The sequence below is a fragment of the Apodemus sylvaticus genome, chromosome 11, assembly GCF_947179515.1.
Source record: "Apodemus sylvaticus chromosome 11, mApoSyl1.1, whole genome shotgun sequence".
NCBI classification, from domain to species: Eukaryota; Metazoa; Chordata; class Mammalia; order Rodentia; family Muridae; genus Apodemus; species Apodemus sylvaticus.
This window is the reverse complement of record NC_067482.1, coordinates 101,440,168-101,465,482: the sequence shown is the minus strand read 5'-3', so window position 1 is coordinate 101,465,482 and position 25,315 is coordinate 101,440,168. Positions and strand designations below refer to the sequence as shown.

General features: G+C 40.0%; 2 protein-coding genes across 4 annotated transcripts in view; one reads left to right on the top strand and one right to left on the bottom strand.

Moving 5' to 3' along the window:
• The window catches only part of Vrk2 (VRK serine/threonine kinase 2), a 143,111-nt gene extending 129,665 nt beyond the window's left edge, over positions 1-13,446 (top strand). For both annotated transcript variants that reach the window (XM_052199631.1, XM_052199630.1), the window contains exons 11-13: positions 2,749-2,915; positions 8,349-8,498; positions 13,072-13,446. In XM_052199631.1, the coding sequence (XP_052055591.1) occupies positions 2,749-2,915; positions 8,349-8,498; positions 13,072-13,413 (659 nt within the window). In that variant the 3' untranslated portion in view covers positions 13,414-13,446. The remainder of the gene's footprint in view (positions 1-2,748; positions 2,916-8,348; positions 8,499-13,071) is intronic.
• Fancl (FA complementation group L) overlaps positions 13,428-25,315 on the bottom strand; it is a 73,557-nt gene continuing 61,669 nt past the window's right edge. For both annotated transcript variants that reach the window (XM_052199632.1, XM_052199633.1), the window contains 7 exons: positions 18,903-19,053; positions 16,656-16,739; positions 16,360-16,405; positions 16,200-16,281; positions 15,303-15,419; positions 14,118-14,189; positions 13,428-13,531 (listed from right to left, as the gene is read on the bottom strand). In XM_052199632.1, coding sequence (XP_052055592.1) covers positions 13,496-13,531; positions 14,118-14,189; positions 15,303-15,419; positions 16,200-16,281; positions 16,360-16,405; positions 16,656-16,739; positions 18,903-19,053 — 588 coding nt within the window. In that variant the 3' untranslated portion in view covers positions 13,428-13,495. The remainder of the gene's footprint in view (positions 13,532-14,117; positions 14,190-15,302; positions 15,420-16,199; positions 16,282-16,359; positions 16,406-16,655; positions 16,740-18,902; positions 19,054-25,315) is intronic.

Below are 25,315 nucleotides of genomic sequence, written 5' to 3'. Positions count from 1 at the left end.
CCAGCTTCACCTGTGGACCAAAGAAATCAACCCAGCCTGCTCCCACCGCCATGTCCTAAGTCCCCGTGGGTGCCAGGCTTCCCTTTTCTGTGACATTTCTCTTCTAGCAGAAGGAACAAGCTGAAAATTGCACGTTTGGTTGTTGTTTGCTTTATTCTGTTATCACATTAACGAGCTTGCTCACACCGCCACGGGTCTCCTCCGTCTAGCCTTCTCACCACATCCGAGAGTATATTTCCTCAGCGCGACAAAGCATGATGGGTCAGACATATCATTTCCTCTTAAAATTATATGCACCCCCAACTTACTTGTCCTTTCGGCTCAGATCTAGAAAAGAAGTCTTAGATGCCTCAGACTGTATAAGGTGGATGCTTGTGAGCCAGTCTATGTCCAGAATTTTAGACAAGCAGAAAACTAGTGCTGAGTTACACCTGATTCCTCATTTTCACACCATGAACTTCCTCTATGCTAGTAATGATGAAACAGATTTCAGTGCTTAGAGCACAAAATGTTTAATAGGGCATTTTCTTTAGAGAACATAGAACCAACACAATCTTGCAAATAAGCTGGTTTGCAGATATATACATATACATACACACATACACACACGCATATACAGCACTCAAGAAGTTTTCAACATGTATGTCCAAATCCTGGGGTAGCTTCTGAAGTTTTTTATGTCTTGAACTGGTAGTCAGTGAGGATGCTTAATGTGTTGCTATCCAAAAAAGCAGATAACTCAGTAGTGTAGTAATTCCATGATACTCTGTGTATTGTTTAGTAGTTCTGGAAATTCACAAGTCAATCAAAGAGGAAACTTAATGGAATAAGCCCAGATTGTGGAAGGGACAATGTTTACATCAGTGCTTCATCAAAACCCTTGGAGCCTGAGGCTCATGATAATAAATTCTCAGTCTCCCTTTGGGCCTCCTGAGCCTGACTTGTACCACACTGGTGCCCACAGGTTTTTGTGTAGCGATGCTCAGTTGGTGCTATGCTGGGAGTTTGCCTTTGTCTTTTGACAGACATTTCTTCCCAACAAACTCAGTTCTATTCTCAATTTGGGATCTTCTGATTAAACGAACTTGTAGTTCATATGAACCTTAGCTTACCAGCTATTATAAGACTGAAAATCAGCAGAATATGTCCCAGAAAAAGGCATTGTTGAATATTTGTATAGGAATTGGATTGGTAGCTCCCAGAGAGATACCAGCAAATGTCAGTTAACTTATGTTCTCAAACAGGAGCTGGCTGCCAGTGATCTGGTAGGCTTGGTGTCATTTAACAGAGCTTGATATGTCTCTTAAGTTAGACAACAAAAAAGGAGAAAGTAAGTTGTCTAATTGCTAGATTGTTAAAAACACAAAACAAATAACAACAAAGCCAAGTGCTCTCATCTTAACCACATTAGCTCTTCATTTCTAGATCATTCTAGATCTAGATTTCTAGATCATTCTAACTGGTATAGAATGGTCACTTTGGGTGGGCTGGAGACATAGCTCAGCTAGTAAGAAGGTTTACTGCTTTTGTAGAGGACTAGTATTTAATTTTCAGTACCCACATTGGAGGTCACAGTCCTTGTAACTCCAGTGCTAGGGGAACTGAGGCCCTCTTTTGACCTCCTATGCTCCTCACATGCCTGTGTGAATGTACTTGTGTGTATACACACATATACACGTACACACTTAAAAATAAAAAGATCACCCTGGTTTTAGCGGAAAGAAAGGATGTGACTATTACTTTCAGGTTTTTTTTGTTCTAGAGAGTGAGACGCAGTGCCTCTTACGTCTCTTTGAATGGAGGGAGGACATGAGGAGAGGACAGTGTTAGAGGTTCCTCCTCAGCTCACAGAGCTGCCCCAACTTTCTGACTGTGGAATATAAGCACCTAAAGGAGAAAGAATGAGTTACTCCTATCTGGGTCAGTAGTAAGTTTTTAAAGGATAAAATCATATATAAGTATAAGCAAATTAAAATATGATTTTACCACGACCCTTTTGAAACAAAAACTACAGAGAAAAGACATTTAAGTGCAACACTATGCCTTTTTATTACTAATTGTGTTCCTTTTTAAAAACTAGTGAGCTTTTATGTACTTTAGTGATGGATTTTGAACCCAAGGCCTCACATGTGCTAAGCACTAACTCAGACACTAGGACAAGAAGTTACTATGTAACTCTTCATCCTACTGACCTAAAATCAAAAATAGCAGGGTGCACTGGGATACTGTGATGTAAAGAACTCAAGGGAAGACTCCTCCCTTGTTAACGCCGGCCATGACTAAGAACGGGAACCATGCTCATGCCTAAGCATCCTCATAGAACAGTAAAATGAAACCTGTATGTGAAACCTGCAATGAATTTTCCCTTTGAAGTTAGATTTATAATGAGGACCGTTTGTTTTTGAGTGAATATTTAAATGCTCAACCTGAGAGATGTCTGAAGCGTATGGAGGGCTGCAGTTCTGATAGCCATTAGTAGTTGTGCTCCATAACTGTGCAGGGGCTTCCTCCTGTCATAAGCCCACTCTAAGCATGCCAGCGTTGCCAGTTTATCCCACTGCCAGCGAGTCATGCCAGTTATTAAAAATATTTATTTTACATTATTTTAAATGCTTTTTATAGACTTGTTTATTTTTTTGTTCAGTCAGGTAGGGTTAGTGTGTTTTAAAGGAAAGCGGGTAGCAGAAAGATGACTTATGATAAATCTTCCCAATTATGAGTGACACATAAAAACTTGGTACTTCACAGGTGAACTCGTCAAGTACTTGATGTATGTTCATAATTTAGCTTATGATGAAAAACCTGACTATCAGAAGCTCAAGAAAATATTGAATCCAGGTGGTGTACCTTCAGGGCCACTGGTATTTTCCACTGAAGGACAGAGGTCCAATGTGTGGACTCCAACCCATCAAAAAGTAAGTATAACGCAGTCCCTGTGCTCTTGCCGATCTCACTCTGTGAAAGTGCATCCGTGGAGATATCTCAGGGCAAAAGTGACTTGCTTGCTACATTAATTCTTATTTCTGTTAATCCAGCACTAAGAAACATGAACATTACTCTAGTGTGTTGTCTCTTAGAATGGGATCTGTTCCTACTGTGTGTTGATAAGGAATGAAGCCATCACCGATGACCTTGTGCATGGATTACTAGGAACGAGTGAGGTAAAGGCCACTTGGCCTTGACCCGGAGCCTCTCGTGGGCTTCTTCAGGCTTTCTCTCAGCACTGGACCCTGGGCTTTACCTCCCAGTTTCACCATAACATGGAGCATGATAATAGTCTTAGAGAGTATTGATATATATCTGTTGACCTTTCGGTTTATAGAAGGAATAATTTTCTTAGCAAAGTTGTTATTGAATTGCTATTCCTTTATTGTGCTTCTTTGAATAAATGACCTCATATCAACTTTTAAAAAAGGTAATTCATAAAGCAAACAATTATAAAGTCCAAGGATTCTCAGAAGAGGATGGTAGAAACCCAAATCTGTGATTAACAACAGTATTACACAGACAAGGTTGTAACTCTCACTTGAAGCTCTCCAATAGTAAATGCATGCACACACGCATGTATGTGGAAGGCGTTCTCTTCTGCTGGAGGTACAAGTTAGGGTTAGAATGCCATTCCCTTCTAACTTTCCTTGTGAACTTTGGATCATCACAAGTGCTCTTGAGCCAAGAATGCAGGATGCAGGCTAATGTGGCTGCTGGAGAATGGTGAGTCAAGTCTCAGTGCACAGATGGTTCTGATTTGCTGAATTTTGTAGCTGCTGCAACTGAAGACATAAAATATCCTTCTAGTCATAAATTAGCTCTTTGGAAGCAAAACCTTGGCACAAGAGCTTTACAACCTTCAATTAGTAGGAAAAGAAGTATTTGAATGGCTGTGGTATTGACATCTGCAGGCCTGCACAGTAATCATTCCTAATAGAAGAGAATATCTGTTTGAGGAGGGTTTGCATGGCTAATTAACTAGCAGTGAGAATATGTAATTTTTTCATGATCCCATGATTGTCACCTTTCTCTCGTGACACAATTACATTTTATTGTAGCAAGTGCCTCACAAACCAATTGTCAGTACTGTTTACATGTTACAGGAGGCAGAACAAAAGTTCATGTTTAATGAAAAGCCACTGGATTTTGATCCTGGTAATTATGGAGACTTATTTTAACAGTTGTATTGACTTTTGTATTTCTATGACTTTTCCAACAAAACAAACAGCATTTCCCTGACATTGTGCCCCTCACAGTCATGGTCAGTACTTAAGATTTAAGAAGATTTTCACCACCCCCTCTTTTTTTTTATAGTTTTCAATTTCATAAACATAACTAAAATGTAAAAGAAAGCATTTAAAAACTACTATATCTTCTGGTATAAAATGCCAATCATTATCTCCACAGTGTTTGGTTCTCCAAGTCAAAGAGGATTTGCTGTGAAACCATTTTTAAGCAGAAAATAACACAATATAGAACATTTTCCAATGAGGTTTCATTAAAAATGTTTTGTTCCTTTTGATTAGACCACTTTGATTTTAATACTACTTAAAATCAAATAGTTACTTTAAAATCTTAATTTCTGTTATCAATGTGATGAGCCTGGATATGTAGGCAGGAAGATATTCCACTATTTAATTAATATTTAATTAATGATTTTATTTCTGTTCTATTTTATGTGCACATATATCTTTAAATATATCAAAAATGTAGTTTGAGTATATGTGGGTAAGTTGAATCTTAATTTTAAGTTCTACGGTTTGCAGATTTTGATTAATGCTATAAAAAAATCAATCTAGCAGATGTTGGCCTTTTGCTGTCATAACTGCCCTGTCCTCAGCTCTGCTGAAGGGAGCACACAGGACGGCATCTGCAGATGACTCCAACAGAATTGTACGAGCCAAGGACTGTCCACATGGTGGCTACAAATTTTCACTTCCAAGTGCCAGCCTCTTTCTCAGTCACTCAGCACACCTTGCTGCTGCTGCTATGTGATGGGGTAGTGAACAAATTAGTATTCCTTGATAGATAGTTAGAAATATCAGTATATGTACCTGACAAAGCACACATATTCAGATCCATGTTTTCTACCTTTTATTATTCAAAGGAAAATATTATAGATATTTAATTTTCAGCATATTGGTTAATTCTAAAAGAAAGTTTTAAAATGTAACATTCTTAGTAAAATTTGTTTGACTTAGTAGCACACTAGTATAAGAATTTCCGTGAATTCATAGCATTGATTGTGCAAAGGAAAGTGAGGTATTTTACTAATAGATGTTTGAATGAGTGTGGTGAACATTTACAGCACACTGGCATTTTTCTCTGGAGCTAAACTGGAAATGAATTTTTTTCCAACATAGCAGAGATGCCATTGTTTTATTATTCCTGAAAAGCATAGCCTTCACTTGCAGGGCCAGGCTGGTCTGGTTACAAGGTTCCTGGTCTAGATGGCCCCACACTTGCTCATGCCACTCACAGAAGCGTCTTTTTCATAATGTTAGGTTTGGATTGACATCTGCCTTAGCAGGCAGGCTACCATTGTGCTTCCCCCCACCTCCCAGCCTCTGTAGCTTACTCTTTCAAAGTCAGTGAATGAAACCACATCTCTCCAGTGCTTGCCGCTGCCTAAGTCGGTTTCAGCTCCAGGGTTCTTAGAGTGTAAACCCAACCACAGAACCTCAGGGTACAGCCCTGCCTCTTTCTCTGGGTCATATTTCAGTGACCAAGCCTCTTCCTTGAGAAGCAGGAAGTCCAATGAATTGCCCATGTCAAGGCAGAAAGAAATCTGTGGGTCAGTTTGAAGGTTCCAGTTTCCCTCATCGCACACAGAAAAATATGGGTCCTTTTCTCAGCCTGAACCCAAGGCTCAGCAAGTCAAGGAGGAATATATATTGCTGGGGTACAAAGCTTCAAGGAGGAACTTTAATTCTTCAAAGAATTCTCTGAGCTTGTCTTCCTGTTGTTTTCTATATGAGAGGAATGGATCACAAATCCATGGCTGGGAGACTTTATTATCAATGTTTAGGAGTATAAAGTGTTCCTGTTTTATAGAACAGTGTAAGGTTACATTGGAAAATTAATCAAAATACTATCTTATTTAAGTAGTGAGTTTCCTTGAAAGTGATGCATATTTGGGTAGTGCCTTTTTGATATTCTGAGATGCCAGGAGTGTTTTGTATTTCTTTTCATATACTTGTAAATAAGAAAGCTCCACTCTGTTTAAAATTAAGAATTTACTCATCCCATCTTTCTCTTAGTGTTATGAAGCATTTTGCTAATTAGATAGAAGTGTCCATGGCATTGCAGCTCAATTGTCTGGTCAATGACCAGATCCACAGGGCACCATCTCTTCCAGGAAGCCTCATATGTGATAAGATCTATTATGCCCAATCCTGTTCGCAGGTCAGAGGTTCTGGAGGGAAAACTGATACCGCTAATGCTTAGTACACAGGACAGACTAAAAGTCCTCAGTGATTGCAAATAACAACAGTCCATACAACCCGATGTCGATGTCCACAGTTCTGAATGCTTAGCCAGAAGCAATGAAATCTCATCACAGAGGCCTGAATATATTATTATTCTAGAATTATTTATAGTAGGGAAAGAAGTATGCACTGACAAACGGATAAAAATAATGCACTGGGTAAGAAAAGTCATTAGCTGTAGAAAAGAAAGAACTCCCCTCTTTTCGTTAATACCCAGTAAAACATGGCCAACTGGTCCAGACACTGCATGGCTGTACCTCAGATGTGGAATCTAATGCATGGAGACACTGCAAAGTAGAAGGGTGGAGACCAGAAGTCTGGAGGGGGGGAGTTGGTTAAAGACCGAAACATTTCAGTTGCGACTTACAGAAGTCTATTCTACAACATGACAGGTATACTTAATTCTGAGCCATGTGCTTGAAATTTACTAAGAAAATAGATGTCATATTCTTACCCCACTATACACACAGATGTGATAAATATATGGACTTATTCATGGTATTTTACAATGTGAGAATTTCAAAATATCATAGCAGACAACTTAAATATTCATGTTGATTGTGTCTCAATAAAGATGGAAGGGAAAAACCTTCAACTAATCCAGAGAAGGTTTCATAATGACTGCTATACCAGTGTTGCAGGGGGGTGAAACAAGTGTGGGGACCCTCATTTTACACCATTAAATAAATAACAAGTCTGCATTTCTTACCCAGCTGATGACAGGGAGGGCGGCTCGCTTGCGGCTCATAGGTCCCATCAAATTTCCCAGTGGACTTAGAGGGAGGGTGAAAAACAGTTAAACTCCAAGTGATTGGGAAACATTCCCAATCTGCAGGTTAGTGAAAGGCAGTGGTTTTGCCATTCATTCAGATGCTGAGATCCGGGAGGAGGTGGGAGGAAAGGCGTGTTGTGACAACTGAGCCCGCCTTCAGAGCACCAGCCTATTTCAAAGAGAAGGAATGAACATACTTGGCAATAGGAACTGGAAATTGAGAGACTGCAAATTAAGACTCTATTTGCCCAGCCAGCATAATTTATTCTCTATTTTGGCACTGGCTACTCCATTATTTCGCCTTCTGCTGTTCCTGTGTCCTGCTCTCCATTTAACCCAGGGAGAAAGGCGACAGCACTTTGAGCTGCTAGAATTGTGAAGCTGCTGTACAAACACTTCACTCAAGGACCTTCGTTGGCTTTCAGTGCTCCACCTGCGTTGTAGGATCTGCCCTCTAGTCCTGTGTCTACTCAAGGTTATTGAGTCAGCCATTCCCCAGATAACACCACAGTGTGCAAAGGAAGCCTGAGAGACTGAGCTTGTCATGACGTTGACCTCTGGTATTAGTACCTGCTGCCAGGCAACATGCACAGAGGTTAAACTACCTGCACGCTATGTATGCAACATCTTAGGCTCCTGTATACTTTCACATCAATTAGCCTCTCTTCAACAATAGGAAAATAAGATCTTAATTAATAGGAACTTAAGCTACAATGATAACTGGTTCTACTCACAGCAAAGGTTAATAATGAAGTCGCATGCAGTTTGAAAATGTGACAATGCTCCATAAAAATTCAATTTTCATTGTAAGCAAGTTTTCTGTAGAGATAATTTTTATAGCATGTGTGTATCAGCGGCACTGACTTTAACTGGTCTTTCCCTCCCCTAGAGGAGGAAGGATCTGGGTCTTGCTAGGTGTTGCGTTTGTTTCCATGATAGGCATTGTTGCTTTTGGTTTTCCTTTCTTTCTCAGCTCATTGTTAGCCAGCTTAGGTTTTTAAAGAATCTGAATATGAGTGTGTGGTTTTTTTAATGTCATAGTTTATTGTCATAATGTCATAGTTTTCATTTCCTTATATCTTGTTACTCCATACCAACAGGTTGATTCACCAAAGGCTACAAGGAAACCAGCCAATGAGTTCCCAGCTAAGCTCACTAAGAAAGTCTGCAGCGAGGCCAGAGCAACAGGAAAAGAGGAGCAGGAAGCCAGCCGGCCGCCCACAGCGCTGCGGAGCAGGCTGGCAGCCGCGGTGAGTGCTGGGTGGAGGGGTCTTAGTGCTATTACCTTGGAATAAACTCTGGGAATACAGACAGATCCACTCCCTGCCCTGAAGGCCAGGATTGTATGCGTTTGTCAAGTGAGGATAGAAATATCCTGTCCCCCTGGTAAAATCAAAGAACCATGCAGTACTGTCACAGGAACAGAAGCAAGTACTCATGCGGATAGATCTGGTTACTTCTCCCAACCCCTAGAAAGGTAAGGAAGCACACTTGGAGTTCTTTTACCATCTACAATCCACTAGGGACCCTCCCCTGCATATTCTGCACCTTACATGATTCCTCTACTCTAATCCTCACCACCAACATAAGGGTAGGACCTGCCGGTCAGTAGGCTGTTTGGAGTTGCTTGGATGGAGAGTGCCTTGCCCTTTGCACATGACTCATGCAGACAACAGCAAAAAGCCCTCCCTGAGCCCACATCCTATGATGGGAAAGCAAAGCATACAAAATGTATCTGAAAAGAAAAGGAAAGTTTACTTATGTCAGGATAGCTAGTGTTTCCTTTGATTTGTGCACCATGATTCTCATGGTTTGAAGCAGTCCACCGTATGAAGTGAGGTAATTTAATACCCCACCTTTCTCACCCTCTACCAAGGCAGACTGATGTATGGGGCAGCTGGGATGAGAATCACTAAACTGAGCACTGAATTTGGCTCTGAACTTCTTGGCAGCTGAGTCAAAAATTAGAAGTGGAGTTATACATTTCTCATCCAACCAGCAAACAAGTCTATCAGAGCGAAATATGCTGTTAGTGCGCAAAGGAACCTCTTGCATTTATTCAGTATGAAATAGCATTATTTGTGGTTTTATTTAAAACTTACATGCCAAAATCTATTTCAAATGGGCATATTTTATAGTCCCACTTGTAAAGTTAAACACAAATACTGTCTGGTGACAAAATCAAAACTTCTAAGTCTTTAGAAGTCAGGACAGTCCTGTGAAAGTAGACACCCAGGTTTCAAGTGAAGAGATGCATTGCATTCCCGTTGGCCTGCCTGGGGTGGGTGCTGGGCAGGCGCCTGCACCCCAGCAGCCCTTTGTTCGCTCTGCCCTCCGGCTACAGCATCCGGCCAGTTCTTACCTCGAGATTGGCTTTGCCTCTTAAAGTCCGTGACCACAGTAATACCGCAGTATTAGCATGTAGTATTTTATATCTGCCCCTTTCATTTATTACCTTTTAACATTTCTCTGTGTTCATGAATATACCAATAATTCCTTATCATTGTGCAATTCATGTATCCATCATTTCCCTTCTAAAGGACATATGAATCATTTCTGGTTTAATATTATTTATGGAAAGTATTGCTATTAATTCTGCACAGAGTCTACTATGGACATTGCACACATGGAATTACTAGATCATTGGATAAATATGTTCCATTATAAAATCTGGCACATGGGGAGGCCAGATGGCTTACGGAGTAGATGCATGCCACAGACCACCTGGGTTTAATCCCAGGGGTTCACTTGGTAAAAAGCAAAGGATTGACTCCCACAAGCTGCCCTTTGAACTCAATACATGAGCCCTGGCATGGGTATAGCTCCCCAACTCGACAAACGTGAGTGTAAGCTGTTAGCCAATATGTGCGAGATGGCTGTGCCCTTTATATGTGCAAGTGGGCTGGTCATGCCGACATTTCTTCTCCAACACTTAGTGTTGCCAGTCCTTTACATTTAACCACTCTCACACGCATAGTAACATTCACCTGAGTACAGCTATTTACACGATGCCGAATAACACTGATTTTACTGGCCATGTATATATTTTCTTCTATGGGGTGTATTTCCAAGGGCTGGAAGTTGTTTACATAGTCTACACACAAGATCTTTGTCATTCTTTTGTAATATGCCTAGCCTCTTCCTCCCCATTTCCTTAATACTGTTCCTTCATAGTTGAATTTTGCCCCTGACTTCCTGTGTACAGCATGAGAGAGGAGGCGAGCTGCACTCCTATACACCTTCCTTATCAAAGCATCATTTAGTGGAAGCATCATTTTCCTTTTCCTAACTGAATGGGTTTTGATAGTTTTTTAAAAAATAGCCAAGTGCGTCAGTGGGACTACTACTGGACAGTTTTCCTCCACTCTGTGAGATTACATGCATCACTGCACTGTTATAGTGATTCTAACTCCTTCGTGGGGGATTTACACACCACAGAGCTCTAACCATTAGGCATTGCTCCCTCTGTAAGAGTTTTTAAATCATTGTTTTCCATATAATGTATTCAGATCACCGTTTACCCTCTGGCCTCTCAACCTCTTACCCATCCAACTCCAGACCTTTCTCTCTCTCCCTAGAAAAAAAATGGGCAAATTAAAAATAACAAAAGCCAACCAAACCAGGAAAAGAAAAAGCACAAGTAACATACTCACATAGAGGCAAACACACATGCACACATACAAAATCAGAAGCCATAATATATAAGCAAAAGAGCCACACTGTAAAAACAAGCAAGCAGAGAAACCCAAACAAAGCCGGAGACAAAACATCTCCAAAGTACCATGGTGGATTGGAGTCTGCTGAGCTCGTTTTATTTATGGCTTCACATTGTCATCCAATTAGAAGCCTTTTCAACCTTTACTTCCTCCACGTTATGCTTTAGTCCTTCCTCCTCTTCCTCCTGAGTGCCGAGCACATACATGTAATATCACTTCTTACACATAGCAGCGGAGGCCGAGGCGCTGGGTCTTTAGGTTAGTCTTGCTGTTTGGGTATTGCCTAATGGCAGGGTAACTGTCAAACCATCAGGGTTTAATTAGCAACTGAACCTAGCCAGTACCGGTCTGATTCTGCTATGATGATTTTCAGTTCCAGGGTTGGATTATGTTTTCAGATCTCTACTGAGATCCTGTCTACTTATGTTTAACTTTTCCTTTAGGTCCTCAAGAGTTAGTTTGATACCCATTGTGCATGAGTGTAATGTGCAGTTAAAGTTAGTGACACTCTCTACATGGTCTTCTAGAAGCAGTAGTGTTGCTATTTAGGGCTGAGCTATTTGCTATAGGATGAGTTTGCTTTGTGTTGTAGGATGTTTGCTAACACTGCTGTTGTATGTTCATAAGATGCTAATAATGCTTCCTCTTAGTTGTGACAACACAAATATCTCCAGAGACTGTTCTCTCTTGTGAGCGAACACCACTGTAGGTTGAGAGCCATAGAGTACAGATTGATTACTGCACTGCCGTAGCCCGTGCTACTTGTGAAAACCACTGTACTGGAGTCACCCAGGCATGGGTCACAGCCTCGCAGTCCTGTGTATGCTCCAGCCTGAGAGAGCACGCTGCATTTCCCAAGGGCATCTTTGTACCTCTGTGTGGTCGGATGTGGTATCCGGCCCTTCATGATGGAATACTTGGTTCTGAGTTAGAACTTTACCAGGAAGTCACACTCCAGCCCAGCAAAAATTTTGTCTAGATTGAAAATATTTTTGCTCTTATAACCCATAGTTTTTGCCAGAACTATTCAAGTATGTAGTTTGTCAATGCAAAAGCAACCTTAGGTGAAACATAAACAAGTGGGCAGGTTCTAGTAAATAAAGAAATTGTTTAAGCTTGTGCTATAGCCTGCCTTTCCTAACTATAGGAGGATCTTTCTATGTGATGTCATTAGTTGTTGCTGAGAGACATTGAGAAAGTCACAGACACTCCCTCTTAACATTTTAGTACTGTGATTTCCGTTCCTGACTAGGTATATAATCAACTTTCCAATGTTTCTCGGCCGTTGGAAATTTATTTGATAAAGGGTTTCTTTCCCTTTATGTGAGAATGATTTGGTAACATGGAGAAAAAAGTAAATTATTTTCTTCTAGTGACCAAAACTATCAGTAAAAAGTTATTCCCATGTGAATATCACATCCCTCCTAAATGTATCTTTTGTTTGTTTTGATTTGTTTTGTTTTGTTTTTGCACTGTCTCAGATTGGATCTTAATTTGTAGCCAGAGCTGACATGAAAGTTGGTTTGGAGAGCAGGCTGGCCTTGAACTCAGAAATCTGAAGTACTGAGATTATAGGCATGTGCCTGGACAACACATATTCTCATGCACAAACCCTTTCTGACCTTTGAAAGTGACCGTGTAGTGGAGGGGTTGAGGACACACTGCTTGAAGGGCAGCAGGCAGCTCTGAGGATGCAGTCTGAGGGAAGACGCTAACAGTGAAGACAGCAGACGTTTGTTTGCTCTCTTAAAAAGGAAGCTCTCTTTTGCTAAATTACTCAATAATTGGTAGAAGGAGGGGATATGCCAGAAGTCACCAAGGTAAAGCAAAAACAGAACAACCTTGGACCTCCTTCAAGTTGAATAGTGAGCAGTTAAACAGTAGTTCAACTGTTCCTGTTTCCAGCCACATGAAATGATGTCCCCCTGCCTCAGTGCAGCACAGTTGCAGCCTTCCAAAGAGATCTGTGCTGTGGTGATATGCCAGGTGCCAACAAGGGGTGTTAATGACCAGACTTGATTGGTGTGTTGTTTTATTTAGCATTGTTGATGAGTACACAATAAATACCTCAGTAACTCAAATCTAACAAAATATTTTCCCCCCATAGGAAATCTCAAGGACAAGGAAAATACATGAGTATTCTGATATTTTCAATGAAATGCAGAGTCTTCAACAGACACCCAGCTATACGAGTTTCCAAGGTTCATATTGTAAGCCCTATCTGGACTGCACCAGTAGAGATCCCATCAGGAAGCCAAGATCCCTGCCTCGGTACAGATACACGCCCATGGGTAATCTGGGAGTCACAGACATGGAAAGTTCTCCAAGATTTTGGCCTGCAGTTTTTCAGTTGACTCTGAGTGAAGAGACAAAGGCAGATGTGTGTTACTATGGATTGACTATATTCTGCCTGCTTACATTGGTATGTCTTGCTTTGTATTTTCTCTGAAGTCAACAAATAAATGTTTTTACTTTTGTTTTTATTTTTAAACAATGTTTACGCATTCCATCGCTTGACAGGTAGGTTCCACTCAGGGTTTTCTCCCAGACATTTTCAAGGTAATTGGCTTTATAAGAGAAAGAGAGAGAATATATTTTAACAAAATTTTAGGTACACTATTAAGGATTAAAATAGTATTTTAATTTACTATTGGTTTTTCTTAGAAATTATTTCGCCGGGCGTGGTGGCACATGCCTGTAATCCCAGCACTTGGGAGGCAGAGGCAGGCGGATTTCTGAGTTCAAGGCCAGCCTGGTCTACAGAGTGAGTTCCAGGACAGCCAGGGTTACACAGAGAAACCCTGTCTCGAAAAACAAACAAACAAACAAACAAACAAACAAACAAAAAAAACCCCAAAAAACAAAAAGCAAAAAAGAAATTATTTAGCCACACAATTTCAAAATATTTTCTTAAGATCACCAAGAAATTTAGAAGGCATAAATCTTTTTGATCAAAAATACTTTGAAAATTAAGGTATATTCAAAGATAATATATCTCATAAGAAACTATCATAATTTGATTAAATAAAGAACAACATATTTAAAAGCCATTCGGTAAGCTAACTACATATCCTCTATAACAGGTTCCCCAGAACCAGGCACACTTTACAAAAGATGTGATTGACATTTCATATATCATGACAACTGGCTTACCTTACTACAATAGGGACAGTCACCAAAGAAGACGTTAAAACTCTGTCTGCTGGTGCTCAACCCTCTCAGCCACTGCACAAAGCAAAGTGCAGATCACGTCAGTGGACACGTGCATGCAGATGGACTTTGACTGACTTTGTGCTCTATAAAAGGGAAACTTTTTTCTGAGCCAATACCCAATTGCTATTGTATTGAATAACTGAGACATCACTATTAAAATTGGAATATAAACTTCTAATGTATAAGCAATTTATGGGCCCTTTAAGACTTGGCTGACAATTACACACTTTACATGCAAAAGAGACATAAACAGAGAGAGACTCATACAAGTTCCTGTGGCTCACTAACTAAACCAATTAATCACATATCAACAATTTCTCTATAAAAGTATCTTAGGATTTTGAGATTCTAATCTTAATTCAACAGTGGGCTAATTTCCACTGTACTGACTATGAGGCAATAAGTTTTTAAAAATTAAAATGAATTCTCAGTACCACAAAAGAAAGTATAAATTCCATTATACTTTCCCAAGTAGACCTGGTATTTTTATGATTGTCTACAGTAAAATGACTGTCCCTAAGTTTCCTATTAAGAAAGAGTAAACAACCCCAACTATTATATTTCAAGAGAGAAAGACAGAAAAGTTATGGAACTTTCCCACTGTAAGATGCTTTTCACAGAGACGGTCAATCATATAAGCTGTGCCCTAACAGGAGTGCTAAGGGAACTGACTGACTGAGAGATGGAAGCACAATGCATGTAGAAAAGAGGAGCTCAGGTCACGAGGACCCGTGAGCATTCAACAGAGAACTATTTTATCCGTTCCACGTGTATATGCAGCCTGCACAGCAGCACACAGTACCTACTGAGCAAGGCCTTCCTTACGCCTGCCTTCCTCATCTGTTGGTCTAGAGAACTTACATACTGGAAGCAGACACTCAGGGAGGCTTCGGTTACACCTACCACATATTTATTAAGTGTCAGCATGCTATTCATGAGAATATTCTAGTTAGTTTGTCTCCCGGGGGTTCTCTGGTACACTTAATAGTTTACAGGATGAAGAAATGAAGTCTATGGGTGTGTGAGATTAACTAGTAAGAGGAGTTTGTGCAAACCAGAGAAGTACTTTAGTAAAACAGATTATTGTAATGCTATATTTCCAGTGTAGAGAATTACTAGTTTTACCTCATACAAGCATATTTGGTGGAAAGGCTGTCCACATTGGGGATTATTACACACTTGATCTGGAATGGCACCATTCAGGTGACGGGCATAACAGATTCCACAGTCCATGCTAAAGTCCTTCAAAAGAAAATGCTTGTGCTGAATGTGGATAGGTGAGATTAGGAAGAACAAATATGATATATACAATATTCGTTCCTATATCTGAGCTTTAAGTATGATTTTATACTGCGGAACATATAAGCAGGGATAAAACCTTGTCTCGTCATAGTATTCCCTCTACACTAACATATATAAGGTTTCATTTTTGGCTGGCAAGATTTTTATAGTTTAGCCATTTTTTTTTCCATATACATAATCATTCCTGTGTTGACACAAAGACAGATCTGACATGAGCTAGTAAACACCAAACCAGGTCGAACAGTTCTGCGGCAAAGGAAACAAGAAAGTGATCTCCATCACTTAGTGCTGACGGCAGTGGCTCAGTCCAAAGCCAACCCTGCCTTCGTTATCTTTACAGTATCAATGGTGCTGCTCACTTCTGAAAAACTATCGCTGTCCTTCACAAACTTACAGCAAAGTAATTAAAACTGTACTGTAGTCACCCATAGCAAGCAGTACAAAACCCCAAACATCTCATTAGTGTCTCTTCTCTTCTTTGTAGTTTTAATAAGTGTATCTGTCATTAACCACTTCCCTGCCGACAGTCCTGAACAAAGCCCCGGTTAAGCACTAACAGACAGTTAACACGTCCATTGATGCCAGTGCTACTTTAACTAAGAGCTCTGTGTTGCAACACTCTTCCAATTTCTTTTCTTTTTCAGCCTTGTTTTCCTGAGAGAACCATTGAAATTTTATTATTAACATAATATAGACTATTGAGGCAATGATTCAACTTACAGATTCTTCCAAGACAGCACGAGCTGGAAAATCAATTTCTAACACATCTTTCAAATTTTGTAACAGACTATTTTCTGGATCCCTAAAAACAAACAAACAAACAAACCTATGAAGTTTGTTAAGCCATAGAACAGTACCCGCATAGTGCCAAGGTACCCACCACAAATGAATGTTGCTCCTCAGCTTGATTCCGAGGGGTTTTGTCACTGTAGATGTTCAAAAGAAGAAAAACAGTTTAATAATTTAGGCTTCATTGCTTTTGTTTTGTAGCAACCTCTGCCACAGCATTTGTTTAGCTATTTGGCTTTAAATCTCAAATTTCTACTTTGTAAGGAAGTATACAGCTCAAAATGAGAATTGGATTTAAAATAATTATGTTAATATTTTGGAATATTTGATAATGTTAGACAGGGTTTTATGAACCTGTTCCAGATCTGTAACTTTAAGATGACATACCATGATCAGCTCCAAGAAAGCAAAATTCAGGAAGCATGGTCGGGTGCCTGGGATCCACCTCGATGTTTATGGAGCCATTATTCCCTGAAATGAAAGAAGAAGACCCATGCATGCTGGTCTGGCCGCCTATTTTATCTCAGGAAAAAGCTAGCAAATTATTTTTAGGGTTGTGTAGAGGTAAACATCATTCTTTAACACTGAGATGTATTTTTGAAATTATTATGACTACCATTAAAGATTCAGGGACCTCAAATTTCAAAAGACAAGACCAAAATTTATATGATTAATTTAAACTGGTATGCTGCAAATTATGTTCCAGTAATGATTAATAAAACTTTTCAGTTAAATTATAAAGACTTTAATATATAGAAATCATACATGTAAGGAATGAACCTACTTTTCATGACCTTTTTTTACAAACTTAATATTTCATATAATTATGGTCAAATTTAAAAAAACTAGTGTTATAACTGGCAAAAATTGCTATGTCTAAAAAAACTTACATAAAAACTTTGTATTTGTGCTTTCTGAAAGATAACAAATGTTTAACTCACATTAAAAAGATGGTTATCTTACTCAAAAAACCTTTCCGAAGCTAAAAAAAATGACGTTATTCAGAACTAGATTCTTTTACAGGTTTAACTGTACTGGATATGCACAAATTCTACAAAGCTAGTTGGTGAAGTTATGTAGTATAGCTAAGATCAATTTCAGCTCATGTTTATAACAAAAGTGATAAGATAAATTCTATAAATTTTTTTGCTAATATTGGCAATAATAAATTTAAATAAAGAAATCTGGCAAAAAAAAAGTGGTCAAAGTAAAAAATAAATATGTGGTATAGACATTCAATGAGAAAAATAAAACTTGCCCACTTTCTTTGTCAATACAGACCGCACTCGTCCCATCAGTCTCAGGTGCTGTCTACCACAGACCAGAAAGTGCTGCCACTTAGGCAGTGGCTGTAAGAACACACTCCCCCCTCCCCCATCCAGGCTTAGCCCTCCAGCGAATCATTGCTTGAGGCAGGGAGAAGCTAAGAGAGGCAGGACATGTCTAAAAATTGGCTGTTCGAGCTGAACAATAAGGAAACTAATGGAAAATGTGATTCAAGAATCTTTATTTTAATGGTGCCATGATGATAATAAATCATGACATTTCTCTAAAGAAAATGTTTTCAGTCTAAGCATGTACTTGTTGACAAATACACTATAAGGTTAATTATTCTAAGTCAAATACTGGAAGGTAACATGTTGCTAGTAAAGTGCTACAGTTATCAATCTCACCAGGTCTGCCCCTTAGTATGCTGGACAGAAAATACAGAAGCCAAGTTGTTCACTGACTTCAGTACAACCCACACCATTGTTTCAATATCTACTGGAACACACCCTTTTAAGAAGATCAAAAAAATAAGGGGAGCCGGGCGATGGTGGCGCACTCCTGTAATCCCAGCACTCTGGGAGGCAGAGGCAGGCGGGTTTCTGAGTTCTACGCCAGCCTGGTGTACAGAGTGAGTTCCAGGACAGCCAAGGCTACACAGAGAAACCCTGTCTCAAAAAAATCCAAATCCAAAAAAAAAAAAATGGGGGGGAGAGAAATTAAATGGGGAATATAAGCAGCTATTACCATAATGTGGTGAAAAATATATGAAAATTTAGATAAAAATCTAGATTTTAAGAAGGTTAAACTCGACCTCAGGCTGCGCGTTGTTTGCTCATCTGGCAGAGCCGAGCCGAGCCTAGGGCGCTGCAGCACACTACAGCCGTGCTAGTCCTTGAGCCAAGGCTACCGATTAGAAGGAGGCACTGGTCATGAACTACACCAGGGCTGATGCGGTGCCTTAGGTGGCTCTCAGTGGCCTCCCGCTCTGTATTCTGTCAGAGAAGACTGCCAGATCTTTGCTTCCACAAAAGATGAAGACTTTGTCATTTCTAACACAGGCAGATTCTAAGCAGCATTCATTTGGCATTACCTGCAACATGGCTTCTGTGCTAATTAACACTAATTAACCACTGTCTGAATGTTGCTTCCATTGATTACCTTTCATAACCAAATACCTCAGACCTTCCCATCTAAAACATTTACATTAACTATGTAGTAATAAAAATCAGGTTTTATTCCCAAGAGTTTCAGTAGCTGAATCATACAATAATAATAAGAGTTTAAATGCCATTTTCAAATTTATTTTTGCAAAATAATATAGAATAAAATCAGACACCTGAAAACACTCTCATCTTTCTTCCCTACCTAATGCAATCCTGCGTGATGTTGCACTCCGGGGAGGTCTCTCTGGTTCCAGCACCCAGGTCTTCTCATCAATTTCATCCATAACATCCCAGAATGCCTTCAGTGTCTCTAATGCAGCCAAGAACTGACTATAAACATTTACCAAGGAGCTCTGTGAAAAGACAGAAGCTAGGAAGTCAATGTGCTCTACATCTAGCAAATCAGTTTCCACACAAAACACACTGGACTCAGGCTGCGGAAGCTGGTTCACTCCTCCAGAGTGTGAACTCGGACAGTCATCAGGGCTCTGCTGCAGGGTTCTTGTCTCTAGTCTGCATTAACAAGAATGGTGTTCATGAAGTTACGTGACACACGTTATGCACATGAAATCACATAAAGCAATGTAGATAGACATAGATACATATGAAGAAACTTATTGATGTTATCATAGCTAATGCATTGAGCATATGATGGTAATACAACTTACTTTTCTGCTATAAAAAATGAAATTAGAAACAATGATATTCATAATTGGACTAGATTTATTTTAAGTAGGAGCAAATGAACAAGCTTTGTAGACCTAATTAGTATAAAAGTATGCAAACGTGTTTTTGTTGTTGCTGTTGTTGTTTTTGTTATTTGTTTTTTGCTGTGCTGGGGATTAAACCAAGGATGAAGTACGTGCTAGGCAAGTGATCTGCCACTGAGCTTTATTGCCAACCAGCTTTGCATTATTTTTTTTAAGAATTCAAAAAAATTGTAACTTTCACATTTGATTTTAGTCAACGTGTGAATTCAGTTTAAATACATCAATCACTACAAGTTAACTTAAATATATTTCACTAAATAAACCATAAGTGTTTTACAGTAAAATTTATATTTTTTCCTTTTAGAAAAGGAATATATTTCTCATAAAATAATGTAAGACATTCAAAAGATACAACTATTTCCTGAAAGTTTTTGTACAGTAGCGTACGAAGAATAAGTAGTTTAGTGTTTCAAATAACCAAAACATGTATACCCTGTCTGAAAACAGTTTGCCTGTATTCATTCAAAACAAGTGACAGCGAGACAAAGGGAGCTGAGCTGGAGCAGGTCTTCTACAATGCTGGGCAGGCACTTCCCCACACTCGCCACCACCCCTGCCTTAATGCTACAGTGTGAGATGAATCATGACTCCTGCTGCGGCAGAAATGATCTAACACCTCTAGTCTACTGAGCTACAAGGGTGGGGTTGGAATATAAGAATGGGAACTAAACCATATGTCTGAAAAGAACCTTGTAACACTAAAGGGAGCACGTCCTTTCTATGGTATACTACATTATGGTACAGATAGAAGTGACAGAACAAAATCACGCAGCTCTATTACTAGCTGTGTAGGAGCTAGTAATGCAGGCAGTATACCCAACCTTCTCTGTGTTCCATCTGTATCGATACCTATGCATTTCACTGTTTACCTAATGGTTAACCCCAGTCAAAAGAAATGACAAGGGTTTTTCATAGTAATATCTTTTACTTGAAAGTATTTGCAAACACATCTGCCATTTTTCCTACATACAAAACATATTGTTCAAAATGCATTTGAACAATACTTTTAAAGTAAGAAAATAACAGTGTAAGAGTAAACTAAACAACACAACCTACAAACTAGATGTAGGTGGCAGAAAGGAAACCTTGTGCCTAACAGCCATTATTAGACTTTACTAGAAAGACTTTCAGAATAAATGCTTCAAGGTAAGCATTCTAGATGAGGAAGAAAAAACAAAACAAAACTGTGCTTAGAACATCAGGAAAGCAGAAGATAGGAGTAAAACCATCTCCCCAAAAGCCAGAAACCAGATTCTCAATTGTTTGGTTTAATTGTCAAATCACACACAAAGACTTAGTTTGAAATTATCCAATTAAACTACTATGCCATTCCTATATGTTAGCAATAGCAATATTGTTTTTATATAGCTGTATTTATACAAATATATTAAACAATAGTGTGACCAAAGTTAAAGTCAAAAGCCATTATTACCAGGAAAGTAAGTTTCTCTCTCTCTCTTTTTTTTTTTTTTATAAAAAAGCCAACTCTTCATTCTGTAATATGTACAAGTTTAGAATTCACTACTGATATAGTTGATATATTGATATAGTTGGAATACTGACATATTGATAAAGGTTCTTACTGTCAACTAGAAAAATGCTAGATGAAAACTCCAGTAAAAACCAAGTGAGAAATCTTTTGTAAGCGCTACAGCTCTTAATAACGATGAAAGAAAGCATAAAGCCACAATAAGGACACACATCAACCTGAGCTCGGGGACGAGCGTGACTGTAAAAGTCCTGCCTCTCTGAAAAGATCTGGGAATTTTATTTATTTACAAACTAAAGACACCCAAACTTATGACCTAGCAATTCCACTCCAGGAGAAGTGCAAAAACAAGTGCGTAACAACACATCTGCAAGAATGCCTGCTGCAGCCGTGCTTACGAAAACCCCAAACCTGTACAAGTCCAGGTATCCTGCCAAAGAAGAGAAATAATAGGGACAAGTTCTTTATCTTCACCATCACATGTACTGTGTGTCCATTTAAATGATGTTTAAGTTAAAAATCTATGAAGGAAATGAGGACAAACTAGTAAGTGCCAGGACCCTGCCATTTCAGTAAACTTTTATGCAAATTGTACTGTGCTTAAATATGCCTGAACCAAACTGCCCAATGTTAGACTCTAGAAGTCTGAGCCACACCAGCTACTGAGTTGTGTTTCCCATTTACACAAGGAGGCATAATTACATTGAAACTCTTCACAAAGTACATGCCACTTCTTCCATAATGATGGATTCTAAAGATGGCCTTACATGTTATCTTAAGGGCCAAGAGGAGGATCCCCTGTGAACTTCATTATATATATAGCATAGAGTTCATCGAGACTATTAGCCACCTCCAGTTCTGGTTAGGGGAGCATGGGGGAGCCCTGTTTGCAGAGACCACAAACACTTCCTCTGCCCTCACGCTGAGTATAAGAAGCTTCTAGGAAGCTGTTGGTGCATCTCCATAGCTCTTCAATCCCTACTCTTCTATATGTGTGTCTGTCATTTCTTCACCCCATGTCACCCCCATTGGGACAATCCGTAAACTGGACAGTTCACGGCAAAACTCTTTAAGCTGCCTTCTGTCAGAGTATTTTATCACAGCATCAGAAAAAGTAACTGATATAGGAGCTGGTTCCAGGACTCAGGGTGCTGCTGTGTTTAACTGACCATGATGTTTTGGAGAGAACTACGGGAGAACTTTGAGAAATATAAGCTACTGAGTAAAAAGCTTAAGGGGCTATGTTGTGTGTCTTTAAAGGAGCACGTTGGGAGAAATGCAGATAATGGACGTGTGATTTGTGACGTTTCAGAGGAAAGACAAAATATACTGGGGTAGTTTGTGCACTATTTTAAGAATCTATGGTTGCTGGTCAACTTAAACTGAAAAATTATCTTTCACAACAGGAGATCAGTACCACAGAACCTGTGCATTATTTGGACAAAGGATGCTAGTCAGCTTGGGCTGAAGAGACAGCTATGATTAATGAGAGCAATTAATCAATTAATGACTACTGATGTGAAATATCTAGGAAATAGTTTCTCAGGTGACGAACAGAAGCCATGGCCCTGAGGAGAAGGGCAAGGCTGAATCTTCAGTTGTACCTGAACTTGGTAAATGTAAATCATATACCTGGTGCTGGTACTGAAGGCATGAGAGGTAAGAGGGCCGAGTTAGAGAGAGTACCTGGGGGCTGCCTATGTGGCAGGGTCAGTGTGCCTACAGGGGCCAGTGCTTATGATACAGCCTCTATTGCATTAGAGAAGCTAGGGCACCAGAGATGTCTGGACCATGGTGGCTATCTGCTACCAGGGACAGTGACAGGTATAAAGTAGAGCTGTCCTGGGCCTACAGGGAAAGCTGTGTGTGCTTTGGATGGCAATTCGGGAGCAATGGGCCACCTCTGGAACCCAAACGCCCTGAGTCTCAACACACTGACCCTAGGATCTGGATTTACATTGCTGAGGTTTGGCTTTCCTCTGGTCTTAATTTTTACTCTGACCCGGTTCTTCCCTTTTGGAGTGAGAAAGTATGTTACTTTTCTGCAGTTTTACAGGACCCCACAGTTGAGAGTCTATGGACTTTTAAACTGACAACAAACTTTTAAAGCATGGAGGCATTTTTTTAAGCAGTGAGAATTTTAAAGTTGTATTATGTTTTATATTATTATATTAACAAGATATTCAGCTGGGCGTGGTGTCCCACGCCTGTAATCCCAGCACTTGGGAGGCAGAGGCAGGTGGATTTCTGAGTTTGAGGTCCAGGACAGCCAGGGGTACACAGAGAAACCCTGTCTCGAAAAAGCAAAAAACCAAAAAACCAAAAACCAAAAACAAGATATTCTAGGCACACACAAGAACAGAAAGGGAGAAACTACCCTGGGTGGCTTTTATTGTCACCCTAGGTCACCTGGGATGAGGGCATCTCAACTGAAGAACCCCTTTAATCAGACTGGCCTATGTGCATGTATGTGGGCATTTTCTTATCTGTAACTGACGGAGCAGGGCTTGGCCTACTGTGCAGGGTGCATCTCTAGGCAAGTGGGTCTGAACTACGTAAGAAGGCACAGAGTGTGAGCCAAGCAACATGTGAGTAGCAGCTTTCCTCCACGGGTCCTGCCACCGATCCTGTTCTCAGTTCCTGCTTGGACTCCCATCAGTGATAAAAACCGTGTTAGTATAAGCTGAAATAGACCCTTTTTCCACAGTTGCTTTTGGTCAGCATAATTATCACAAACCACAGAAAAAAGACCAGTGTACCAGCCTTACAGTTACATACAGATGAATATGTGCGCGCTCTGGGAGAGCACGCTCGCCTGTTTCCTTTTGGATGTGGGAGTCCTCAGTTAACATTCGTTCTTAGACCATCCACTTGCCTGAAATTTTCATGGTTTCACTGTCATTTACAGCTGAACTCTTTACTCCATTTTCTATGTAAACTTTTACATTTTCATATGTACTACATTATCATTATCTATTAACCTACAGGTGGACATATAGGTTGCTCCAGTTTCTTGCTTGTCAGTGGAGCAGCAGTAAACACAGATGTGCAGCTGTTTCTGCAGTGGGCTATGGACTTCTCTGGGCCCATGCCTAGGAGTGAAGAATCTTGGTCATATGGCATTTTATTTTTAATTTGTTGTGACCTCATATTGATTTCCATAGTAGATGTATTAATTTGCACTTCCACAAGCAGTGAATATGGGCTGCTTCCCCACATCCTCCTAACATCTGTTGCCAGATTTCTTGATGACAGTCATTCTTATTGGAGTAAGGAGATATCTCAATGTAATTTTAATCTGGGTTTCTTTGATATCTAGAAATATTGAATACTTTTTGAAACTTATTGGTCATTTGTGTTTTTTCATATGAAAACTGTCTGTTCATATTCCTGGTCCGTTTCTTAACTGGCAGTTTTATTTTCTTCTCTACTTTGCAAATTCTGGGCATTAGCCTTTTGTCCTTAGTACAGCTTTTATTGAATATAATCTTCATTTACGTTTCAAATGCTAAAACCTTTCCTGATTTCTCCCCTCCCTGAAAACCCCCAGCCCCTCCTCCCACCCCCGCTTCCAAGTATATGCTCCTCCACCCAACCCACTCTCACCTCCCCCACCTTGATTTCCCTTTGTTGGGTCATCTATCGATCCTTCACAGGACCAAGGACCTCTCTTCCCACTGATGCCCAACAATGCATTCCTCTTCCACACTTTTGGCTGGAACCATGTGTACCCCTTGGTTGATGGTTCAGTCCCTGGGGCGTCTGGGTGTCTGGCATCATTGTTCTTCCCATGGGGCTGTAAGCCCCTTCAGCTTCTCCAGTCTGCTCTCCACTGCGGACCCCACGCTCAGCCCAATGGCTGGCTGCTAGGATCAGCCTCTCTATGTGTACGGCTCTGGCAGGGCCCCTCCGGAGACAATCATAACAGGCTCCTTCCAGTATGCACTTCTTGTTGTCCATAATAGTGTTGGGGTTTGGGGACTGTTTATAGGATGAATCCCCAGGTAGGGCAGTCTCTGGGTGGCCTTTCCTTCAACCTTTTCATCCTCTGGTGTCTTCCTTTACCTTCTTTTTAAATGTCTTGATGGTTTTATTGCACTGGTCTTTCATGCTTTCAGTTAGGTGTGTGTTCCTAGGTATTTAATATTTTTGTTTTTCTTTTCTTTTTAAGTTACTTTGAATGGGATATTTTTTCCTAATTTATCTCTCTGAGATTACATTGTCTCCGGTAGTTTTAAGTGCATGCCACCACCTTGCCCAGGAGCTGCTGTGCTCGGGCCTCTCCTGGCTCCCTTTGCCCCAGGCTTCTTAGCTCTGGGACAGATGGAAATCAGCCCCACCCAGCTTCCTTTTCTA